Raw genomic sequence first — 25577 nt, forward strand, 5'->3', positions numbered from 1 at the left:
TTGCTACACTCCCTCCTGCGCATGGCGGAGTAGGAATACCTGATCTCACTCTATATTTTCAGGCTGCCCAGCTACGCACGCTTGTGGAATGGCACCAACTAGAGTCCAGTAAACACTGGCTCTTCCAAGACCAAGCGGTGGCAGGCCGGCCGCTTCAGGGCATCCCATTCTTACTGTGCCGCCACAGGCCACCCAATCTCTACGTGTCACAGATCACGAGCACGGTCCTGAACACATGGGACAGCGCAGCGGTACGGCGGGGTCTCACTTCATTTCCCTCCCCAATGACACCGATCTTTGACAATCCAGACTTTTCCCCCGGTCTCGACCCTCAGGCGTTTGCGGTTCAGAGGACGACGCCCTGCAGAGCGGTGGGTCACATGTTTGACCTTAGCGGTATCCTTCTCTTTCATAAGGTGAAAGAAGATTACGGCGTACCGGAGGCGGACCGCCTGCCCTACCTACAGGTCCGTCACCCGTCAATTAAACCTGGCGCACAGCGAACCCTCACATCGTATGAAAAATGGCTGCTGACGCGTACTTCCGACAAAAAGCTGCTCTCTGACCTGTACCAGCACCTACTTCTCACCAACACCCATTCATACAATGCTGGGAGGGCCCGATGGGAGAGGGATCTGGGGAGAGAGCTCACACACAAGGAGTGGGAGGGCATATACCACAGAGCCAGACACTCTGCCTACCACATGGGCCTTACCGAAACACTGACCAAAGTGGCCACTTATTGGTATCACACGCCTGAACGCCTCCACCGCTGGGACCCCCGAGTTAGCGACCGTTGCTGGAGGGAGTGTGGGGGGCTCGGCACACTAGAACACCTACTGTGGAGCTGTGAACGCTTACAACCTTACTGGACCTCAATCTTAGACTTAATAGACATGCACCTAGACACACAACTTCCCCGATTCCCCGCCTATGTGCTGCTTGGCCTCCCTAACTCCTTGATGTACCCCCTGAAGTCCAGGAGGGGGAGACTTATAGCGATTGCTTTGGGGGCTGCGATTCAGAACATTGTGGCACATTGGAGGGATACTCAACCCCCTCTGCAGCTTGGGTGGTTACATAGGCTTTGGATGGTACTAGGTATGGAGAAATTATCGTTGGCGAGGGCAGGGAGGAGTGCGGAGTTTGCGGAACTCTAGCGGCCGTTCTTGACCCTACTCACAGAGGAGTTCAGGGAGCTGAGCTGCCCCCGCTACCTGCGACTGGTGCGACTGGCAGATACCCCACTGGCAGATCCTAAAACACAGTCACATAGGACGAAAGCCCGAAAGTGAGATACCTTCCAAGAAACCCTTGAGGTGATGCTAGCCTCCTGCTGTTTCTTACTCGGTGGACAAGGAGGGGGGTGGGACGGGTGGAGTGGGGAGGGAGACTTGTTGGGGTAGTTTTCTTTTGGTTTCTGACATGACGCATCCGAAGATGGCTCCTGACCCTTTATTACGCGGCCGGCCCGGTTGGGTTGTAGGCGGCTTGCTGTGTATAACGCAAATGTCAGGAGCCCATTACAGACCTGCCTACATACCGTTATTATCACTGATGAGCCCGTGCCACTTCAGCCGCGAGCCCCTGTACCGCTTGTGATGTCTTTTTTTTTCCCTTTTGGTTCTCTTACATAAAATAAAAAGATTTAATACTAAAAGTTAAACTGCTTCTTCAAGTCGTGTTCATTTTTCCCCAGCTTCTGAACTGATCCTTGTAATTCGTGAGCACTATAAGAATGCAGATCATTGAAACTCCAGTTTCTAAAGTAACCTGAAGAATTCTTATGCAGAGTTGAATTGAAACTGAACTCTTCACAATTCATCAACCTAATAACCTGTCCTTCTTCTGTTTTTTCAAGGAACGATCGGTACCTATCGTCCATGACGTCGGAGCCCTCATGACTTTTCTTGGTGGTGTGTTTTACATCCTGCTGCAGTCTGTGATCTCCTTTAAGTCATCTCCACGCTGGAGTAGTATTCGTCTTTGTCGTATCAGAATGGCTATCGCTATGGTGTCTCTTGCTGCTCTTATTCCAAGTATCCTTTCATGTGCCTCTTCTGCAACTGTTCATTTCGTTGTTATTGTACTGCTTTGTATGCTTATATTATTTAGTTATGAATGTAAAAATAAAATGTTCCTTTGGCCTATTCATGGGCCCGTACTCCGTTATTAACTTCCCGCCGAAGCCTATTTGTGTACCTCCTCTATAGGTAGCTCCAATCAACACGTTTAAAAATAACAATGAGAAACGTGCACATTTCCCATACTATTGGAGTTCATAAATATTGTGAGAGCCCAATTCCCTTCTAATTGTTATCTGAAACAGATTTATTTAAATATAACCTTTAAAAATATTGGACAAGGTGCTTAAAATATGGAAAGTGAATGGGGAAATGATGCTTTTCGAACTCTCCTTTTTCTTGGCCCCAGCCTGGAAAGTTTTGTGTTTTGTAAAGATTTGACAAACAGTGCCAAAGTTAGAAGCAAAACGAAAACAATTATTTCCTATGGTAACTAGATCCTAAGCATAGCTATCCAGTGGGGCAGCCTCAAATAAATATGTGTGTGTTTGCATGTGTGTGTGTATATATCTATATATATCTATCTTCTATCTATATATATTACCTACTGGCGGTCGCCAGTAGGTATATATAGTTAGAATTTTCAAAAATCCCATAGAGAAAAAATCCTATGTCTAATAACTTTGCCGTTTGTGGACGGAATTGGCTGAAATTTTCAGGAAAATGGCACATTTTGTTTCTGAGCAGCCTTTGAAAATTTGGGGGGGGTTCGTCAAGGGGGGGCCGAGAAAAAAGGGGGGTCCCAAAACGCGTTTTTCCCATGTTAATTTCCATAGGGCGGTTGGCCTCACTTTTAGCCCGAACGGCTGAATGGATTTGCACGAAACTTGGCAAAATTGTAGGGACTGGTAGCCCGATGTGCCTTTTGTAGGTCTCAATATATGTGCTCCAGTGGATTTTGAGAAATTAACGTTTAAAAAAAGATATATATCTGTAACAGCGGACCGGGCAGCGGCCCAGGACGCGTACTTTTCGCGCAACGGAGCTTTGTGAAGCGAAGCTGATTGGTTCTCCGGCGTCTGTCAACATTCCAAACAGTCCGTAGCGGCCGCCATCTTGTCTCTCGGTAGGATCGAGAGACAAGAGGAGGCGAAAGCGAAGGGGCAAATGACCATAAGGGGGAATAGTAGATCCTCGCTGACCCCCTAGGTTTGATGTGGAGGTTTTAAAAGGGCCCCGCGGGGCAAAAAAAAAAATAATAATAATAATCGAACGGCTGAATGGATTTGCACGAAACTTGGCAAAATTGTAGGGACTGGTAGCCCGATGTGCCTTTGCTAGGTCTCAATATATGTGCTCCAGTGGATTTTGAGAAATTAACGTTCAAAAAAAGATATATATCTGTAACAGCGCTCCGCTTTGCGTACTTTTCGCGTTACGGAGGTTTGCGAAGCTGATTGGTTTTTCGGCGTCTGTAAACATTCCAAACAGTCCGTAGCGGCCGCCATCTTGTCTCTCGGTAGGATCGAGAGACAAGAGGAGGCCAAAGCGAAGGGGCAAATGACCATAAGGGGGCATAGTAGATCGTCCCTGACCCCCTAGGTTTGATGTGGAGGCTTTGAAAGGTTCTCGCAGGGCAAAAAAATATATACCGTTTTTTTAGTTTTTTTGCGTGGAGTGCGCTCGGTTCGCGAACCGGGAAGCGTTCTGGGGAGCGTACTTTCTTGAAAATTAGTGAAAAAAGTTAGAGTACAATAATAATTGTGAGTGATCAGATGTAGGGTAGCTCTGAGAAGAGCTTTTGGGTTTATGGTACATTTAGGTACTTATAAGTAGGTACCAATGCACATTCTTAAATTCAGAGTGAAAACTCTGTTGCCCTCATCTGAGAAGTGAACTCCATCTCCTCTGTAGATATCTTGCATGTAGTAACGCAAGTTATTGTTGTAGAGGGAGCCCATTCCATGGTCTCTCATGTAAGCTGAAACAGATTTGTTTACATGCTTCCTCGACTTCTCAATTTGTGGACAAAATTGGTTTGACCACCTCCATTTCTGTCTTTGGCATATATTTGAATATACCAAGGCAGTCTGAGGAAAAAGTGCCATCAATTGCTCAAAGGTGTCCTTTAAAAGCATTTCCAGACCTACCCCAGTCAAAGTGCCCAAATCATTACCTCCACAGTGCACAATTAACAGGTCAGGTTTGGGCAAATGCATAAAGGTTTTCACCAATGGTATCAATTGGTGACATTTTAATCCTCTGTGGCCAAACCACTTAATTTCCACATCTTGTAAATTGAGGTTAGGTAAATTCCTGTTTTCAGCGTACCTTTGAGCCCAATATATGTAACTATGTCCAACAATCCAGACAGAAAACATGGCGAGAGAAGGTTCTGCTGCAGTCAGATGAAGTGTGGCAATGAAATGGCAGTTGAAAAAATGAGAGTGTAAAATGAAAAAAACTGAGGAGTTTCTGTGTTAATGAAGCAGTAAGAGTGATTGGTGGATTTTGATTGCTGAAAACAGAAAGTTAGTGTGAATGGATGAGTTCGTTGAAAGATGTATTTTGAGTGGCGAAGAAAAAATCATTAAATGAAAGAATGCTCTGGATATGCAGGTGCACTGAGAGTTCAGAGTTCAATTGCAACAATGTTGTGTGAGAGGTCTTGCAAGAGGTGGTTGCTATGCAGAAAAAGCAGAGAGGGGGCAGAGGGGGGAAGGGTTTTGCTTTGAAAAAAAGTGAGGGAAGAGTTTTGATTGGGTGACATGAGAGATATGTGTGAGGAATTACAGCATTTCTGTGCTTTTGATAGCTGCAGACTCTGGAGTGAATACCTTTTGCTCTGCTGAAGACAAATTGGTGTGTTTCTGAGACTGTTTTGAAACTCAAAGTATTTGCTAAGGTGAGAAAAGATTTCTTTAATTTAGATAGAAAATAGTGTGCTTTAAGGAGAAAATTATGAAGAAAGTTGTGTTTTTCAAATGTTGCTTTGTCTCAAGTGTTTCACAAATAGATTTTGTTTCTTTGAGAAATTGTAATTGGAGAAAATGTGAAGTATTAGTACTGACAGGGCTTTTATGTGCATAGGAGCTGTGGAGTGTTTTCAAATTATGACTTGTAAATCGTTTTTGAGAAAAAGCAATGGTTTTAATATTGATGAGAAGGACATAATGGTGTCTGCTTCTTTATAAGGTAATTGAGAGTCTGTGATGTTATTTTTCCCATTTCAATGTAAGAAGTTTGTCTGTGGAGCAAATTGCTTGTAAATATGCTCCCACCTGTGCATGGCAAATTTAGATTTTGAATGTTTCCGTTACATAGGCATGTTAAAGGTGACGGAAAATGCTGCAAAGGCAATCAAAAAATGCTTTTATGTGTCTTAAGGACATTTTAAGTCATTTCCCCATGTGCAGTGTTTTCAAATTATGAGTTGAAAATCGTTTTTGAGGTAAAGGAATGTTTTCAAAATTTATGTGCGCCATATGACCCCAAATTTCTTTTTCAGGGGTGCAGCAGGGTGTTCTTGAGACACCCCTGCACCGTCGGAAAAATTCGTAATTTGCGATGAGGTAATTGCTAATCGCAAATTGTACCTTCATTCCTATGGGCCTCCTGCTGCATGGAAATGAATGGGTAATTTGTAATTAGCAAATAGGTCATCGCAAACTAGGAATGGTAAAGAATCGCTATTTATTTCTTAAAGTTCGCTATTTAGGAAATGCAAAAAACTTTGATGATACATATGGCGGTTTATCTCTAACAAGATAAGAAGCATAGGGATAGATTTATGATGACTGGCGCATCATTAGGGATGTGTTAGTCATTCTGTGCCGCTGTTCCGTCACCTATGGTGTGCTGCATTTACAATGCGGCGCATCATGGGGCAAAAACAGCACAGATGCGTGACGTATTTGTGCCGTAAAGTTGGCGCATTGCTGGAGTTGTATCGCAAGTGTGATGAAGCTCCAGTAAGGTTGAGGGGTGCCCCTGTCGCAGGGTTTCTGTTCTGACACAGAACTGTGGACAGAGGATTGGAACCTCGGCGAATTAGGGTGTCCCAAAACTCACCTTAGTAATCAAAACCCCTTAGCAAGCTAGGTACAGTGACACATTGGATATAACAAACTCTCAATGTTTAGACAATCCAGAATATGAACTTATAGTACCTCAGGATACGTGGAACTCATGAACAGTCGGTCGTTATATATTTCTTAGAAACGAGAACATGGAGTTAAGAAGAACACATGTGTATTTGAAATGTTTATTTACTAATGCCGTCTTCTCAGGCGTAGTATCTTAGATTATACAAGTACACATATTATCAGTAGCAAAATTACCAGCATAGTTAATAGTACATAAAAAGCGAATGGTGACAGTATGTTAACATGCTGTAAATGAATAAGAGTTAGCAACACTTATAAGCAGCCGCGGGCCGTGGAGGGAGTTACGGTGGGCAGGGAGGCGGGGAGGGGGAGGGGCAGGGTGGAGAGGGCTTCACCCTGCCCCTCCCCCTCCCCGCCTCCCTGCCCCACCGTAACTCCCTCCACGGCCCGCGGCTGCTTATATCTCACCCTCCCTAATACACATAATATATTATTTGCTAAGAAGGTCTCTTTGTGTTGGTTTAGGGCGTGCCGATACTTTAGTGTCTTAGATTTGAAGGAATCACATCAGCATAGAAAAGATAATCCATATGCCGTGCTTAATATCGCCAACGGCATTGTGCCATAATATTCTAGCATGCGATTGCGGAACAGTGTCAGCAGCTGCAGGGCGGGAGCTTGCACAGGAGGGACATCCATATTTAAAAATGTAAAAAAGCACAAGAGCGTCCGCTGGTAATGCAAGTAAAAATGGGAATCCACGAAGCAGAGTGGAAAAAATAGAATGTAAGAAAGCAGGGATGACTCCAAAGATTTTCTCAAATGAAGTCACGAGACCACTGGTAACAACTTTAAAAAAGTGCGCCAGGCTCTTTGTGGAGGATGCGTTAGAGATAGTCCGAACCATCTTGCTGAAATGGAAAGGCGAATCTGTATTTAAAAGGGTCTGCAGCTCTGTACGGGTGTTCGCTGTGTGAAGGACGAAAGTTTCACGGGCCGAACTCAAGGCCACCTCTCTCTGAGACAAAATAGCTCTTATTCTTGCCATGCCGTTGAAATGTGCTGCCAAGGTTGGTATTTGTGGCCAGATTGAAAACTCCCTATGTTCATGTGTGGGAGGAAATAGAACATTTCTGCAGCAAATAACCCGTTCATTTACTGTTACGATAAAATGAATACTTTTAATTAACCCAGAACAATCTTCATTATTGAGCATCAAATAACTACCATTTTCCAAGAACTTGAACGTGGGGATGATAGCAGGAACTGGTGTGCCTTGCAACACGCAAGCCATATTTGGTCGGTGTTTGTTGCATGAACCGTGTAACTGTATGTGCCTACACATTAGTGAATGATCTGGCGTCTCAGTGCATTCCTCTCCATTCAGATAAAGTTCTTGATCATCTTTGAAAATCTGTATGTGTATGGAAGCGACCAGACTTGATGAAGAAAACCACTACCTAAAGGTTAATAACGACCTATTGGTATATATTTCATACAATTTTTGAAAACTTATATAAAGCAAAAGGCAGCGTTATTAAACCGTGGATAAGGCACGTTGCCAAAGCAGTCAACCTTTTGGATTTATACTGGAAATGTTAAAGGAAGAATTACGGAGTAGGGCCTGTAAATCTTTAATAGACAACGAGTAAAATTACTCCAACCATCGTATTCCTCTAACTCCGGGATAGTAGGGGTGTTTAATTTTTTAGAAGTAGCCAATCCAAAGCATTTGGTCTGGGAAATTGTTTCATTCACAAACAACATATGTTTTGGGATGAGACATGCACGGTGGAAAGCCTCAGTGCCTTGTACCTGCCAGGTTCGTGAACCCCAAACTGATGTAGATCCTGGATATTTTTACTCTGTATTACGTTAGCATGGTCTCATTACTGGTTTAAACGCCATTTTTCCTTTTTTGTAACTTCTGCACACGACACTTAGTTGTTGCTTTAGCTTTCAGCCTACCTGCGTCAAGATCTATGCCTGCTTCAAGCAGGCGCAGGGTTTTGATGTAGCTTTGTCCTATCTGATTGTAAATGCGGCACACCGTGGGTGGCAGAGCAGCGGTGCACGTTAACTGGTGCATCCCTGGGGATGTGCTAGTTAATATAAATCTGCCCCTTTACATTTAATTATGTGCAGGGGACACAGAGTAGGTGAGGTTTATCCAAGGTTAAGAAGAGATGAGTCCTGTTCAGTGAAAAATTGGAGATAGGCTTCAGTATATTATATACTTAAGTAGTGTGTTAAGTTTTTGATGACTGTTATTAATTTACTGTTGGGTAATAGTGGTTAATAACATTTTTTATTATATTTTACCACAGATTCAACTGCAGATTATTTCAAGATTTTAGGATGCCTAGCAAAGAAAGAGTAAGAAAGGCTGGAAAACGTCAAAGACAGCAGGAGCATGGAATATTGCAGCAGTCCTCTAACAAAAAGATTTGTCAAGTCACCAAGAAAGCACCGGGTAAGAGTCGAAAAACAGTCATAAGAAATATGTGTAGTAAAAAAAATATTACTACAGAAAATGTTTCACTCCAGAAAAGGAGAATGAATTCAAATGGTAAGGAAAGGCCAATGAGAAATGTTACTGCTAGAGTAAGAGATAACTCTATGCATGAAAGTAGAAGGAAACAACAGTTTAGGGATATTCGTAAACGAATGTTCCGCAACAGGATAATTGGGAATTTGTTAAAAAATATTAAGAAAGGTCAGCAGAAAGTGGTTTTTTATAAGAGAAAAAAAATAGTTGAGAAAGTTATTGATCAGGCATTTGAAATTAAACGTAAGTTATTTATTTTGACAATCAATAGAATTAGGAAGCTAAACAAGGTAATTTATGATTTCAAAAGAAATAGTAGATGGAAGAGAATAGTTAATCGTAGTAATTTTTGTGAAGTTTTTTCTGGAGAATGGATGCATAGTTCAAGCTCTGAGGCATTTTTTAATGAGGAGAGTTATTTCCAGGATAATGATTTGGTGCATGCAGTTGACACCAGTGGTCGAGCTTATGAAGTGAAAGATGGTTGTCCAGTTGAAAAAGAAAAACTTGTGAGAACAGAGATAGAAGAGGTGTTAGGTAATGAGGTTTTAGGGAGACGTCCTAAGGGTCCTGTGTACACCTGGAAGTGTAGTAGTATTTGCAGTGTACGACAGGATTCCATCAATTTGCTTTGTGATTTTATACGGTCATTTAGTAAGAAAAGTTTGAAGCAGAAAATGAAGTTGTTGCAAGAATTAGATCCTTGCAGAGTGAGAGAAGTGATAGGTTTGCATGGTCATTCACTGGCTTGTCTTTCCAGGAGAGTATGCCAGAGTGTTTTTCATCATTTCAGGATGCTAGCAGTGCATCATAATAAAGTGAGGAAATTAGTTAGAATGTTGTATTATGCTAAGAGTCCAGCAATTATGCTTAAACAATTATGCGCTGCTCTTTTGCATGGTTCTGAAATAGATGTGAAGAATATATGTGAAGAAATTGAGTTTTGTTACTTTGGAAGTAAAGAGGAGAATGTTGAAATTGACCAAGAAGAAGAGAGTAATGTGGAAGATAGTGTACAGGTTTCCAGTACAGATAATTTCCAGAGGGAAATTGCGACGTTTGAGGTGAAATCAAGTGAGAGGCCAAATTTCACTTGTGTGTGTTGTCGACGCACTTATTATAAGAATCAGACTAAGTTAGTGGATTTATATGGAAAAAGTGAAAGGGAAAATAATAGTGAATGGAAGGATTTTACAACATACTTGATGGTAGAAAATTGTTTTGATTTGGGATTGGATCAACGTGTGTGTACTTATTGTTGTAACAAATTAAATCAAAACCAGATGCCTGCTAGAGCAGTTCATAATAATCTGGAATTGGTTGAAATTCCTTCTGAATTGAAGGATTTAAATACTTATGAATCTATTTTGATTCAAAGTATCCATCCCTTTCAGGCTATTGTAAGAATGGAGCCAAAGACAGGGAAATTGCCTCCATCAGATTTACAGAGAGGATTAAAGGGAAGAGTTGTTTATTTGCCTCTAGATTTGAAGAAAAACATTAACACAATTGGAGTAGAAAAAGTGGAAGAGGAACCTCTGGTTATCTTAGTTAATGGGGTTCCGACAAAGAATAAGAAAATATGGCAAGATTTAGTAGATGTTAGGAAAGTCAAAAGGGCAACATTGTATTTGAAAAAATATAATAAATACTATAAAAATGTATATGTTGCAGAAGAGGAAGTAAGTGAGGAAGAGGATAGCGATTTGTGTGCTGGTCAAATTGAGAAAGTAGAACCCTCTACTAGTGAAGAAATATATGAACATTATAGTGTTCATCCTTTGCATTCCAAGGAAGTCATGGGGAATGCTATTGAGTTGTTTCAAATGAAACAAGCGAAAGGGAGTCCCATTAGTGTTTGGGAGGAAAGTTTGGAAGCTCGGTGTTTCCCACAGCTTTTTCCAACAGGTCAGGGAGGAAGATATGATGAGCGACCTCATCAAATTCCTGCTTCTGAATACCGGACTTTGCGATTGTATGCAGGAGATCCTAGGTTTCGACAATGCATTCCTTATTTGTTTCATCTCCTGTTTGAAAGCGATCTGTCTGGACTGTCATATGCAGTGAACCACATCTTGAAAAGTGGTATACACATGCAAAACATCTCGGCAAGTGACTTTATGGATAAAGTCAATGTCCAAGACAGTATTTTGGATTCTCACCTGATTAATCTCATGGCGTGTCAGCGTGGTACTAATGAGTACTGGTACCGTCGTCATGGTGATTTAAAATGTATGCTGAGGAACTTAGGAACTCCCACATGGTTCCTCACTTTGAGCTGTGCTGAGTGGCTGGGAAGACTTACTTGAATTTCTACGAGAGGCAAATGCTAACGTAGAAAACATCGAATTCAAGACACCCGGAGAACTGTGCTCTTTGGATCCAGTCAATGTATGTAGGTACTTCAATCATAGATTTGAAGGTATGATGTCTTTCATCATGAATAAGAAGAATCCACCTCTTGGAGAGGTGTTGGATTTCTTCTGGAGGAAGGAGTACCAAGCAAGAGGTGCTCCTCATATACATATGTTGCTGTGGATCAAGGATGCACCTAAATTTGGAACGGATGCAGACGACTCAGTGATGAGTTTCATAGAACAGTATTCTACGTGTGCTGTTCCAAACGTAAAGGAGAAAAAAAGCCTAAGAGAAAAAGTTCTACGTTTCCAAAGCCATCGATGTGGAAAGTACTGTCGTCGTAAATTCCGGAACAAAGACAAGTTCTACACCAAATGTCGTTTCGGCTTTCCACGATCGGTGATTTCTAAAGGAAGAGTGAACAGTTTGATGTCTTCGCTGCGACATAATGTGATGAAGAAATCACCTAAAAACACATACAATTTGAAGAGGAACGAAGAGTCTAAGTACATCAACGACTACAACCCGGTGATTTTGTCCATGTGGAATGCTAACATGGATATACAGTTTGTGGCTGATAACTGTATGGCTGTGGCTAGGTATGTGACATCTTACATCACCAAAAAAGAGAAGACAGAATTGAAGGATATGTGGGAGGACATTTCCCATGAAAAGAGCCTCAGCAAGAAGTTGTACAGTTTCAGTCTGAAGATGTTGTCGCATCGAGAAATCGGAGCTTACGAATGTTCTGACCGGTTGTCTTCAGCAAGTCTCTATGCCAAGTCCAGGAGTATCGTTTGGGCGAGTGTTGGTCTTGCTGCAACGCGTAATCGAGTTCTGAAACCTGTGCGGGAAATTGAGTATTTGGCGGAAAAGGAGCCAAACAGTACCGACATTTTGAAGAGCAACATGTTGGATACATATTATCCAAATAGAAGCAGTCACCTCGAGAATGTTTGTCTGTATGAGGTTCTGCAAAATTACATATATAAGAGGAACATCAAAGAAGATACTGAGAAAGGAGTGTATGCTGTAATAGGAAGTGAGGGATGTCTGGTCAAGCAAAGAAAATGCCACTTGATAAACCATCGAAAATTGAGTGGTGAATCTCCTGAAAAAAAGGAGTTTTTCTATTTAGCACTTTTGCAACTTTTTAAGCCTTGGCGTGCAGAAGAGGAACTGCTTGGAGATTTCCTCTGTTACGAAGACTCTTTCAATGCTGCCAAGGAGACCATAGAATGTCCTGCTTTTCCCAAATATGTAGAAATGTTGAATGTGGAAATTGAGCAGGAAGCAACGATTGCAGCCGAGATTGCCAGAGACAGTTCTCAGGACAGTCAGAGTTCTGCTTCATTGAGTCAGGATCCACTAGGAGGACCTCTTATCGAAAATGAAGCTGCCACTGCTATGAATGAAGTGGAAAGAGCCATGGCACATGCTCAGGAGGATGCGGTTAACTTAGAAGAGTTGGAAAGACAACTCAACGTTGAGCAGAGGAAAATATATGACGAACTTACCATGCAAATTGATCATGGATTAAGTCATGACAAGAAAGAGTGCTCATGTACGTCGTTGAAGCCTGTCCGACTGTACGTGAGTGGAGAAGCGGGAACTGGAAAAAGTTTCCTTATTAAAGCAATTTCATGTTATTTGCAGGAAAGGACAGAGTCATCGCTGTCTTGTGTTGTCACCGCTCCAACTGGACTGGCAGCACATAACATTAAAGGGATTACTTTACATCGTTTACTGATGCTGCCAGTGGAGCATGACAACAAATTAGAATATCACAAGCTATCTGGAGATGCTTGTTTTGAAGTTTCAAGAGTCTTGAGGAAAATGAAACTTCTTATCATTGACGAAGTAAGCATGGTTTCCAATGTCATGCTTGCCTTTGTGCATTTGAGAATGCAAGAAGTTCTCAAAACAGAGTATGATGTGTTATTTGGTGGCAAACACATCATTGTTTTTGGAGATCTTCTGCAGCTGACACCAGTGAAAGGGCAACCTGTGTTCAAAATGCTCACGCATGAAGATACCAGGAAGTGCTTAGGGAGTATTGGCAACGTCAATATATGGTTAAACTTCAATTATGCTGAACTGCATGAAAATATGCGTCAGGCAAAGGATGAAGTTTACAAGACTATTCTACAAGATGTTAGAATTGGAAAAGTGACCGAGCATGGGAAAGAAGCTTTACATGCACGATTACTGACAAATTTATATCCAGACGAAGATGTTGTGCCTGAGAATATTTTTCAGAAAGTTACTGAGAAAAAATCTGGAACATGTTTGATGCCAACTCTTGCAGAATGTGCCAAATTCAACAACAAAATGTTGCATTTAGAAAAGCAAGAGATTGTGAAATTGGAAGCTATTGACAGAGTAGAGCATATGGGATCAACAATTATTTTGTCTGAGAATCTGAAAACAAAATTGGATTCATTAGAGAAGAGTATATCTAAAACTGCGGGTTTTGAAAAGACTCTGAATGTGTGCTTGAACTGCCGTATAATTTTAAGAAGGAATTTACATGTTGAAAGAGGTCTGGTAAATGGATCAATGGGTAATGTTGTTGATTTTGTGAAATACAGAAATAGAGATGGAATTGAATTTTTAAAAATTAAATTTGATGGCATTGAGGAAGTACAGCTAATTGCTCGTTGTTCTGCTAGATTTTTGCTTGTAAAAGACTTATATGTTCGTCGTAAGCAGTTTCCTGTTTGCTTGGCATATGCGGTGACAATCCATAAATCGCAAGGTTTAAGTGTAGACTGTGCATTGGTGAATATTGGCAGTTCTGTGTTCAAGGAGGGTATGGCATATGTGGCATTGTCACGAGTTAGGACTTTATCGGGATTGTACTTGATTGAGTGTGATGTCACAAACATTTGTGCGGATCTAGATTGTGTTAAGGAATACAATAGGTTGAGAAGAGAGTATGCGCCACATTTGCCTCAGTATCCTTTGTTTGAGAAACGTGTGGTAGGCCGGAAACGAAGAAATGTGACCAATACTGGGGAGGTTGTAGCAAAAAGACGAAAAGTTGATGAACCTGAAATTATAAGCAGAAACAAAAAGGATTCTGTTGAAGATGTTGTTGGTTTTCAATTTGAAAACAGTTCTGGTGTCAACTGCTATGCTAATGTAGTGGTTAATGTTGTCTTTTCTCTAGAAACTTTAAAAGAACAGATTGTGGTCAATTCGGATCAAAGATTTTGCAGTTTGTTAAATTCTGTGTTAGAGAAATGTAGCACTGATAGAACAAACATAGAAAGTGTGTCTGAAATTCAAAATCTGTTAGACAGATGTTCAGGCCAAACACAATTCTCTCAAAATAGTCAGCAAGATTGTCAGGAGTTTTTAATGTATATGCTTGATGTATTGCATGATGAAGGTGTAGATGTAGATCACCTGTTTGGGCTTTCTTATCAATGGCAGCATGACTGCGAGAACTGTAGGGTATCAGCTACTACTAGTGTAGACTCAGAAAGATTTATATATTTAACTTTGCCAGACAGTAAATCAGTCTCTTTTAATAAGCTAGTAAAAGCAGCTGATCACAACATGGAGTGTAGCCAATGTAAATCTGAAATGATGTCCACATTATTTATACGAACATATGGCCAGTATGTCATTTTAATGTTCCAACGATGTAGGCCTGATGGAACAAAATTGACAACTTTAATTAAAAAGTTTGTGGCTTCACAGTTGTCAATATCAGGAAGGACTTTTGTAACTGTAGCAATTATATATCATGATGGTCCTTCAATAACATCAGGACATTATACAGCTTATTTAAAGTGTAGAAATGGCTGGTCATTCTGCAATGATTCTGTTTTAATTTTCAAAAAAAAATTGCCATATGACCTTAAAAACTCTTACCTGGTGTTTTTAAAACCAAAATTTTAGGGAAAGAATCTCGGGATGTGCTCTGAGGAATTTCAAGAAGTTCTCATGGCTCCTACACTATTTGGCCTTGACGATAAGTGTAGTACAGAGACATAACTTTTTACCATAACACTGGACGTTATTGAGAAATACGTGCACTTTGAATGAGTTCAGAAAAACTATTTCTTTTTATAAGCTAATTGAAGCAGCGAATCAAAACATGGAGTAGAGGGAATGTAAGTCTGCAATGCTGTCTACTGTTTTACATTGCTTTGTGATTAAAAGTGATGTAGAGAATTAAATAATTGTACTAGTCATAAAGGTAGTGTAAGTCTGCTTCATAGTAAGCAGTATCAGTGTGATAGGAAATGTAGAACATGATTGAGCAAGAAGGGGAAGATATTACTAGTCCAGGATTGTGTAAATGATCTTCAACATTTTAATTCTGAAAGTTGCGGAAATGCGAAAAGACGGGATTGGCTTACAAGAAATCCAAGAGTTATACATGGCTCTGACACGATTTGGCCTTGTGGAATCGTGTGGTAGAGAGCGAGAAGTCATTTATTGTATGTAACATGTTTTTGAAAACGATGGAGGTTTTCTTTCAGAAAGTGGCGGGTTGAAAGTAATAACAGCACAACAGAGTGTAAGCTGTTCATAGGACATCCTTGGCCGTCATGGAAAGTAAGTTAACTTTAAGGAGTTCTGAATTCTGATTTGTAATGTATGGGTTTTTTAAACACAATCATTTTGATTGTGTTTTTTTTTTCCCCGCTGTTATATGATGAATACCTTCAAGTCACTGTTTTAGTGAAATTGTATACATTCTGAGAACAGCAAAAATAAACCATTTAACATGTATAATTAATTCTGTTCTGTTTGCATTTATGATGTACATGTAGAACTGTGTAGGAGGCATGGAGAAGGTGAGGCTTCTGTCAGTGTCAAAGTTGTTGCATACAGTGCTCATATTCTACGTAGTCTTTTATATTTCATTACTTTCACTGTTTCTGACAGATCTAAAAATTTTTTTTTTAAAAGAACAGTAAGTATAAGGGAAGGAAACAGACAGTTATGTTAAAAGAAACACAGCTATAGGGAATAAACTAGGGATACTGTTACCCGCAATCCTCTGCTGATGATGTCACTGAGCATGTCATGAATGATGTAATATGTGACATCATCAGCAGTGGATTACGGGTAATAGTATCTCTAGTTTACTCCCCTATAGCTGTCTTTCTTTTAACATAACTGTCTGTTTCCTTCCCTTATACTTACTGTTCTTTTTAAAAAAAAAAATTTTTTGGTTCGCTTCCGGTTCGCGTACCGGGGAGCGAACTGGGAAGCGAACTAAGAGAAATAGAGGTTGGCACAGTTGCAAATATTGTACCAATTTTTTTATAACGGGGAGGTAGTTCTGAAAAGAACTTTTTTTTAAATTGTTTTTGTTGTTTTATATTTTTTTAATTATTTTTCTGAACATTTTTTTACTTTTTTTGAATTTTTCTGAACAGTTTTATATTTTTTTTGTTTTTTTTTCGGAGGGGGCAACGAAAACGATTCATTGTAAAGGGCTCAACAGGAGGAAGAAAACAAAAAAAAGAATTTATTGTTTGGGGAGTTTCGGACAAACATGAGCATGATTGTTAATAGCTCTGTTGATCAGAGTGATGCTACTTTCTGCGTAGCAAATGATTCCACTGCAATGTACGCAGACTTGTTTTACTTCACGAAATCTCGTTTGTATATTTGGCACCATCTCCCTGCCCTCTGGTCCCGTTACTTCCGGTACAACAGATCTTCTGGCCATAATAGGGAGATTATCTAGGTCGTCCTGTTCCTCTTCTTCCTCTTCTTGCTGAATTATAACTTTAGCAGGTGGTCCACTCTTCCTTGGATGTGGTGGAGGTGGTGGGGAAGCACCAGCTGAAGCTAGTAAAGAAGCCATTGCTCACTGGTAACAAAGGGTCTTTCTCTCACAATGATGAAAGTCAGAGTGAGGAAAGAAGGAGGGATTTTCACCATTTGGGAAAAAAAATAGTTCTCAACCAATGAAAAGTGTTCATTTTAGATCATATGACCTAGTCTTACATCATTAGGAAACCGAAAGTGAAATGAACCAATGAAAAGTGTTATTACCAAGTCACATGACCTGCTGTGTTTACGTTACGCGCTTTGCAGGGCCTCCCGGTTTGCTTCCAGAAACCTGTGCTTTGCGACTCGGTAAGCGTACGAGTTCGCTAACGTAGCACGTCATATGACGTATCACGCGACAACGCGAAACGTCATGCGGACGGGAGGCGTCACGATGTTGTTTTCTAACGCGGCAGTTGCGGTAAAGAAACGTTTACCGGCTCGCGGTCTATTTCGCGGCATCAAGGTCAGCTAACGGGAAGCTTCCCGATTCGCGAAGCGGGAACGAAGAAAAAAAAATATTTAAAAAAAAAATTATTCATAAACATATAAAATATATTTTTGGATTTAAAGAAGAATACATTTTACAGCTACAGATATTAGCTGTTAAAAAACCAATGAAATTCACTGAAAAAACCATAGGTTATAGACCATATATAGTTAGGAATTAGCATTTACAAAACCTTGAAAATTCACTGAAAAAACCATAGGTTATAGACCATATATAGTTAGGAACTAGCATTTAAAAAACCTTATTTTACTCACACAAAACCATTGAAATTCCATATATAGTTAGTTGCACTAACTATATATCGCGCACCCGCAATCCACTGCTGATCATGTCACATATTACATCATTCATGACATGGTCAGTGACATCACTGATGACATCACTGATGACATCTCATTTGACATCAATGACCACATCACTGATGATATCATTCATGTGACAATACAATGCATCTCCTCACGTTTTAATATAACCTCTGTTTCACCCAGTGTTAAATACAGAGTATAATTTTTGAAACCATTGACACACCAATACTAGTTACTACATACGTACTCACTGATTCCTACGTCTACACACACATTCACTCATTCACCCATACAATCATTCATACATACAATCACTCATCTTTACAACACTATCATATGCACTCATACACCTATACAGACACTTACACTCTGCCACTCATCCATGGAGTTACTCACACACCTAGTCAGTCCTGTAAAGAATCAATCACACTTCCATTTTCTTGTCTATACAGTTAAACATAGAGCACCTTACATTTTCAAACATATACTAACACATACTTACTTTCTTATACAATCATTGATACAAGTACACATTGATCTGCACAGAGTCACACACCTCCCAGCCAGCCACACACACACTCAGTCTCCTATACAAATACTTGGACAATCAATCAATAACCCATATAGTTAATCATATAGCTACTGATCAACACATGCAGCAGTTTACAGAACAACAGACATAATGATGCACAAATTAAGACAGTTTAGTCACTAACCCATGCACTCAGTGAGACACATTTAATCACTCACTCATACATTCAGTCATGCACCTACTAAATCCTTCGTCCAGACACTTATACATCTACTCATTCTTCAATATGTAAAACATATTTAAACTTTACAGAAACACACAGTCACTGGATGATGTCATCAGTGATCTCATCAGTGATGTCATTTGAGATGTCATCAGTGATGTCATCAGTGATGTCACTGACCATGTCATGAATGATGTAATATGTGACATGATCAGCAGTGGATTGCGGGTGCGCGATATATAGTTAGTGCAACTAACTATATATGGAATTTCAATGGTTTTGTGTGAGTAAAATAAGGTTTTTTAAATGCTAGTTCCTAACTATATATGGTCTATAACCTATGGTTTTTTCAGTGAATTTTCAAGGTTTTGTAAATGCTAATTCCTAACTATATATGGTCTATAACCTATGGTTTTTTCAGTGAATATATATATATATATATATATATATATATATATATATATATATATATATATATATATATATATATATATATATATATATATATATATATATATATATATATAAATAATATATATTTACATACACACATATATATTACCTACTGGCAGTCACAAGTAGGTAGTTATAGTTAGAATGTAGTTAACATAGAAACAGTGTTTTTTCATTTGCCAATAACTTTGGTGTCGTTTGCTGAATCCTTGCGAAATTTTCAAAACTTCTCTGCCACTCATTTCAGCTGCTGTCTTGAAAGTTTTGGGGTGATCCGTCAAGCAGGCCGAGAAGAAAAGGTGGAATTCCAAAACGCATTTTCCCCATGTTAATTTCCATAGCAACTTTAGACATGGCTACAGTCCGAACTGCTGAAAGGATGAACGGAATTACACCAAATTTGGCAGAAAGGTAGATGTTGGTTCAGGGAAGTGCCTTTTTGTTATTTGGTATAAATCTGTTCAGTAATTGCAGAGCTATTTAAAGAAATTTCCAATTCTAAATGCAGGGGTGCAGAGGATCCGGGCCCTTCACAATCTCGTGCTGGGATCTGATTGGTTGCCAACACTTCAAACCAATTTTGGCAGCCATCTTGGGCCGCGTCTTAGAAAAATGTTTCAGAACAAGAAAAGGGGCAAGGTAGAAATACCCTGACCCCTAGGCCTCTTGGGTGAGGTGGGGGTGGAGGGGGGGGGGGGGGCTCAGGTGCAAAAAATCATTAAGAAAATATAAATACTTTCAGCGGGAGTCGCGCTGGATCCACGGATCCCGCTGAAAATTGATAAAAACAAAGCAGATACTCCTGTTCTTCGTTAATAATTGGCCCCGGTGGGCCTGGTCCGGGAGGAATTTGCATAGTGAAGGAGGGGGCACATGGGCCCCCTCCTGGGGCTTATTAATGCCCCGTGGACCACCATCTCCCCAAGGCTTATTTATTTAAAAATAGTGGTATCCTCTTGCAGGCCGAACATCAAGAAAAGAGGGGGAGTCATGGGTGGCCATGGGGGCTGCCACCTCCCATGGTCGGCTCCTGCTATGTCCAGGGTGCCCACCCCCGAGGTATAGCTGTTTGCTGTGGCTTGGCGGGGGCTTTACCACTGCTGCCAAGCCACAGCAAACAATCTGCTTCCAGCAAGCGAGAGCATTGAAAGCTCTTGCTTGCTGGAAGCGGAGAAGAATTGCTTTTAGACAAAGGGAGCTGCATGTTTAGCAGCTCCCTGTGGCGGGGAGCCAGCAGGGAGTGCAGGTGCCTTCAGCCTTCCCCGCGGTCCCAATGGAGAGTTGGTGCCTTGTAGGCAACCACTTTAAGAAGGCCAGGCCCTGGGAGATGGTGTCCATAGGGCCAAATTTGGCCCGGGGAGGAGGTTCTACATGCCCCATCCTCCATTCAAAAAGGCCTGGCCCCGGGGGATGGGGTCTTTGGGCTGAAATGGTCCTAGGGAAGGGGGCCCACTTGGTCGCCCTTCCATAATAAAACAAAAACATTAAAAAAGGCAGCCTGACATGTCACCGGAGGCCCCGCCTCTTTTCTCTACCACTCTGCAAGTGAGCCTCCTGGTGCACAACTGGTTTTGAGGATGAAGTACCCTTGGCTGCTGAGGATCTGTGGGCCAGCAAACTGTCCTGTTACGTCCAGTAAGTCCCACAGAGAGGTTGTTGGAGGCCACCCCCCTTTCTCCACCACTCTGCAAACACGCCTTCTGACGCACAACTGCTTGGGGGATGAAGTCCCCTTGGCTACTGAGGGTCCTCGGCGGCAAACTACCCCTCCTGTTACCTCCAGCAAGTCTCACACAGAGGGAGCGCTGAGAGGTCGTCAGAGGCCCCACCCCCTTTCTACATCACTCTGCAAATGCGCCTCCTGGTGCAGTACTGGTTGCGCAGTACTGGTTGGGGATGTAGTACCCTTGGATGCCGAGAGCACTACCTCCAGCAAGTCCCACACAGCAGTTATGGGATGAAGTCCCATTGGATGCTGAACTTTCTTCAGGCCCAAGAACCCCTCCTGTTAACCTCCAGGAGGTTCCACACCGCAGGATTGCTGAGAGCTGGTCGGAGGCCCTGCCCCTTTCTCCACCACTCTGCAAACGCGCCACCTGGTGCACGACTGGTTGGGGGATGAAGTCCTCTTGGATACTGAGGGACCTTGGGGGCCAAGAACCCCTCCTGTTACCTCCAGTAAGTCCCATACAGCGGGATTCCTGAGAGCTGGTTGGAGGCCCGCTACATTTCTCCACCATTCTGCAAACGTGACTACTAGTTAAAAAACCATAGACATCAGAGAAATTCACTTAAAAAACCAAAAGATTACAGGGAAGTTATAGTTAGGAAATAGAATTGAAAAAAACCCTTAGAAATTCACTGAAAAAAAACAAAAGTTACAGGGAAGTTATAGTTTTGAATTTTTTTTTAAATTTCTTTATTATTTTTACATCTCTAAATCATGAAAACAATCAAGGTACAGCCATACATTTGGACCGCCTCCGTTGAGGTGGTTCTTAGTGGAGCCACAATGCCAAATCAGTCGAATAGTCATAGGTAAAATTGTAAAGCTTCCATTGGCACCTTAGTGTGCAGCTACAGAGTCGTTCAAATGCACCACACCTTGTAAAGGCTATGAACAAAGGAGAAAACCCACCCCCATCCCCCCAATCCCTCCAACTCCCCCAACGCCCCTTCTCCCCCCCCTGCTGCCAGGCCCATAGTGATGCAGTTTAAGTTTCCCTATCCCTGAGTTGGGTCACCTGGTAAGGTGGTCCACAGGGCACTGTCCCGGAACTGGTCGGTGTCACCTGGGAGTCTTGTCCCGTAATCTCCTGTAGCATTGCCCTCCACGCCAGTAGGACCTCAGGTAGTTCGCCATCCCTCCTAGTGTTCCGCATGTGCCCCTCCTCTGCCAGTGCCCATTTCTGCAGGTCGGTCTTCCATTTCGTGAGTGACGGGCCCCGTTTGGCCAACCAGTGGATCGTGATGCATCGCTGGGCTACAACCAGCCCCAACACCAAAAAGCACCTGCTTACTTTCTGTTTAGGGTCCCGAGGGATCAAGCCCAAGAGACACGCCTGCGGAGCCATCTCCACCACCCATCCCGTCACCCTCGTCAGTACCATCAGGACCGCCTCCCAATGTGATTGGAGTTCAGGGCACGCCCACACCATATGTATAAATCCGCCTGTGAGCTACGACATCTCGGGCAGTGCGCGTCCCTACTATTATCAATGGCCTGAAGTCTCGCGGGTGAAAGATAGGTCATGTGTACAATGTTATGCGATTGCTTACTGACACCTTCCGCACACTCTCGTGTATTTTTTCCTACTCTCGTGGGGTAACCTCCTGCGGACACACCTGCTGCCATTTGTGTTCTATCGCCAGGGGGCCCAACTTTTTATCCTCCCTCAGAGCTCTGTAGAGATGCGTCACTAACTTACGCCCCCCTGCCATCGCTATCATGGTAACCAGAGTACGGGTGTGCACCGGGGCTTCAGGAAACTGGGGCCATAATTGCCGCGCCGTCGCCGCTATTTTGGCATATTGCAGAAATTGCCCCGGTCCTAACTCGAAGGCTGTCGCCGCCTCTTGATAGGTAATGAATTTGTCGTCCAGATAAAGGTCGGCCAGCATCAGGCAGCCCCCCTCTTTCCATCTGTCCGTCGACATAAGCTGATCTCTCCGGGAAAAGGGAGGCATTAGCCATAGATCCATCTCAGGGGTGAACGGCCTGTCACGAATTAGGCAGCGTGTCACACAATTCCAGATCGTGGCCACCAGCCGGACCAGCAGAGGGCCGTTTTCCCGCCGCCCCCTGACCCGCCACACCAGCCCTCCCAACTGCTCGTTCCCATATGTACCTGCCATTAAGGACCTCTCCCAAGATGGGTTTGTATCCAACCAGGCTATCGCATGTTGCAGGTGTGACGCAAAATAATACAGTTCTAGATCCAGGACTTCTAAGCCCCCCTTGCCCCATCTGCGTTTCAGAACCTCGAGACTCACCCTGCAGCGCTTCCCATTCCACAGTAATAGGAGTAACAGGGAATCTAATTCCCTGAAGACCCGGAGCGGCAGTCCATAGAAAGAACCCTGCATTGTGTATAGACAGCGCGGGAGGACCACTATTTTTATAAGGGTGATCTTCTCCATCAGTGAAAGCTTGAGGCTGTTCCAAAAAGCGATACTTCCTTTCAACCCCCACCGGAGTATCCTCCCCATGTTATGTTGGAAGAAGACTGTCGCGTTGTGTCCGATCCACACCCCCAAATAGCGGAGCGTGTCCTCTACCCACGGGAGTCCCAACTCCGGGCGATGGACCCCCTACCACTCTATCTGGTCTCCAATCACAAACAGCTATGATTTTGTTTTATTACCTGCAAGCCCCGAAGCAGCCGCAAACTGCGACAGTGCAGCTATCAAAGTCGGCAGCGACTGTGACGGCTTGTTCGAGTAGATCAACGCATCGTCGGCGTACAGTGACACCACATGCTCCATGTCTCCCAACCGTATGCCCTGTCCCTCCAACACCCTGCGGAAATTACACGCCAGCGGTTCCATCGCCAGGGCGAAAAGTAGTGGGGAGAGCGGGCATCCCTGGCGTGTCCCCCTCATTATGGATATGATGTCCGACACACATCTCCCCGTTCGAACCCTGGCTTCTGGCTTTGCATAAAGCAGTCATATCCACTGTATAAACCCTTTCCCTACACCCATTTTCAGGAGTACCTTCCACAGGTAAGCCCACCGGATTGAGTCGAACGCTTGTTCAATGTCGAGAAATACTAGGGTGTTCTGCTGGGCTCGACTCTCCAGAGCTTGCATTACTCCATAGCTTGCTTGTATTATCACATCTTTCCCTTTTTATCTCTACCCTCACCACTTATCTTCGTCTAAAAAAGATTGCGCTCCATCTAGTGTGTTGGTCTGCACCTAGATGTATGATGCGGCCCAATGATGAAGCATGGCACGGCAAAGCGTGTGAGGGCAGTATTAAGACATGTGTTGTCTTCCCCAGTTCTGTTCTAGGGAGCAGTACATATTCTTTTGTCTGTCTTCCTTTATTGGATCACTATAGGATCAATAATCTCAATCTGTGGTTGGACAGTGTACAGATGAGAGTGTTATATATAGGGCTTCTCTGTTGTGTGTGTTTATAATTACATGGGCCAGGCAACTAATGTTGCGCAGCGTATTCCAACCTGGAATAAATCCCGACTGGTCATCATGGACCAGCCATCTGAGATGAGGGAGGAGCCTACTTGCCAGTACCTGACTGACAATTTTCAGATCCACATTGAACATGGATATAGGCCTATATGAGCCGGGAAGAAGGGGATCCTTACCCGGCTTGGGGATCATAACTATCGTAGCTGCCCGCATGGAATCCGGGAGTGAGCCGCTGTTGTAGGCTTCTACCATGAGTTCGAGGAGCTTCGGGATCAGGACCCCCTCATACTCCTTATAAAATTTGGCAGCCAATCCGTCCATCTCGGGGGATTTGGCCGTCTTCAACTGGGCAATCGCTGCTCCTACTTCTTCCTCCCGTAGGGGGCCTCCCAGGTCCTCCTGACTATCCGCATCCACGCAGGGCAGTTGCAATCCCTCAAGGTACACCTCCACTCCCTCAAGACCCGTATGGGGTCGAGACTCAGAATATATTTTACTGAGATGGGTCCGGAAGACACTATTGATCTCATGTTAAGTATATACCAACTGGCCCAAAGGTGCGTCTCCTGTAACCAGGCTATGCTAGCCCCATTGCGCCTAAGGTAAGTGGACACCCTAATCCGCTTAATCATGTTATTGAGCCCCCTGACATTCCACGTTATGAACTTATATCTTTGGGCATCACCCGCCATTTGTTAGTAGTTGGTGGTATCACAGCACCCTTCTATTACACCAGGGACCCTCCCAAACCCGGCAGTGTGACCCCCGCACATACAAACATTGCGTGTGTCTTACAATAAAGCTACATTGTGACCCGGCAGCAACCCCAACAAAACCAGAACAAGACCCCCCAATACTCGCCACCCACAGGCGGTAGAACTGCATTCTCCTAACCCAACCCTGGCCAGAGGACTCAGAACCCCACCCCAAAACTCCACCCACCCTTATACAACCCTCAATTTGTAATCAATGAATACCAAAACACAGAAATTTCACGTTCCCAATTCCTACGAAATCCCCCTCCCCCCCAAGTGTCGTGCAGCCGACTGACTGGTACTACGCAGCCCGGCCTGACCGTAGGTCTAGCCCGGTCGCCTCAGCACTCTTCAGCCGGCCAATTGAGCCAGTAACTGGCGCAGTAGTGTAATCACTGCTAGAAAGCATATTGCAAGACCCCTCCCTCTCCCCGTCCCCCTGAGTCTCTGGGCAAATGTCCCCAATGCAAGTCTCTCGGGCCTGGATATTCCTGCCGTGGGCCAAAAAGAATATAGAGATACTTACAGTGTCCGTGACCCCATTAGTCTGACTCTTACCTCCGGGATCATCAGTTATTTGTCTCTTGAGTCCTCCACGGCCGGGCTAGGGGCACCTCCCGACCCCGACTGTGTTTCCTGTACCAAACATAATGGTGAGAACTGGTTCTGGGTCGGGATCGCCTCCAGTTCCGCCTGAAGAGTGCCATCCGGACCCACCGTGATACGTCCCCCTTCTTGTGGATTCTGCCTTCCCGGGTGCTGGGCTCTCTCTCCACCTCGCCGGTTCCGTCGCCTCCCACTTC

At 43.1% G+C, this 25577-nt stretch overlaps 1 protein-coding gene across 1 annotated transcript in view; it reads left to right on the plus strand.

Moving 5' to 3' along the window:
• DRAM1 (DNA damage regulated autophagy modulator 1) overlaps nt 1-25577 on the plus strand; it is a 266057-nt gene that overhangs the window by 113894 nt on the left and 126586 nt on the right. The window contains exon 4 of the mRNA XM_078674633.1: nt 1862-2039. Within this exon, the coding sequence (XP_078530759.1) occupies nt 1862-2039 (178 nt within the window). The remainder of the gene's footprint in view (nt 1-1861; nt 2040-25577) is intronic.

The sequence above is a fragment of the Lissotriton helveticus genome, chromosome 1_1, assembly GCF_964261635.1.
Source record: "Lissotriton helveticus chromosome 1_1, aLisHel1.1, whole genome shotgun sequence".
Classification (NCBI taxonomy): Eukaryota; Metazoa; Chordata; class Amphibia; order Caudata; family Salamandridae; genus Lissotriton; species Lissotriton helveticus.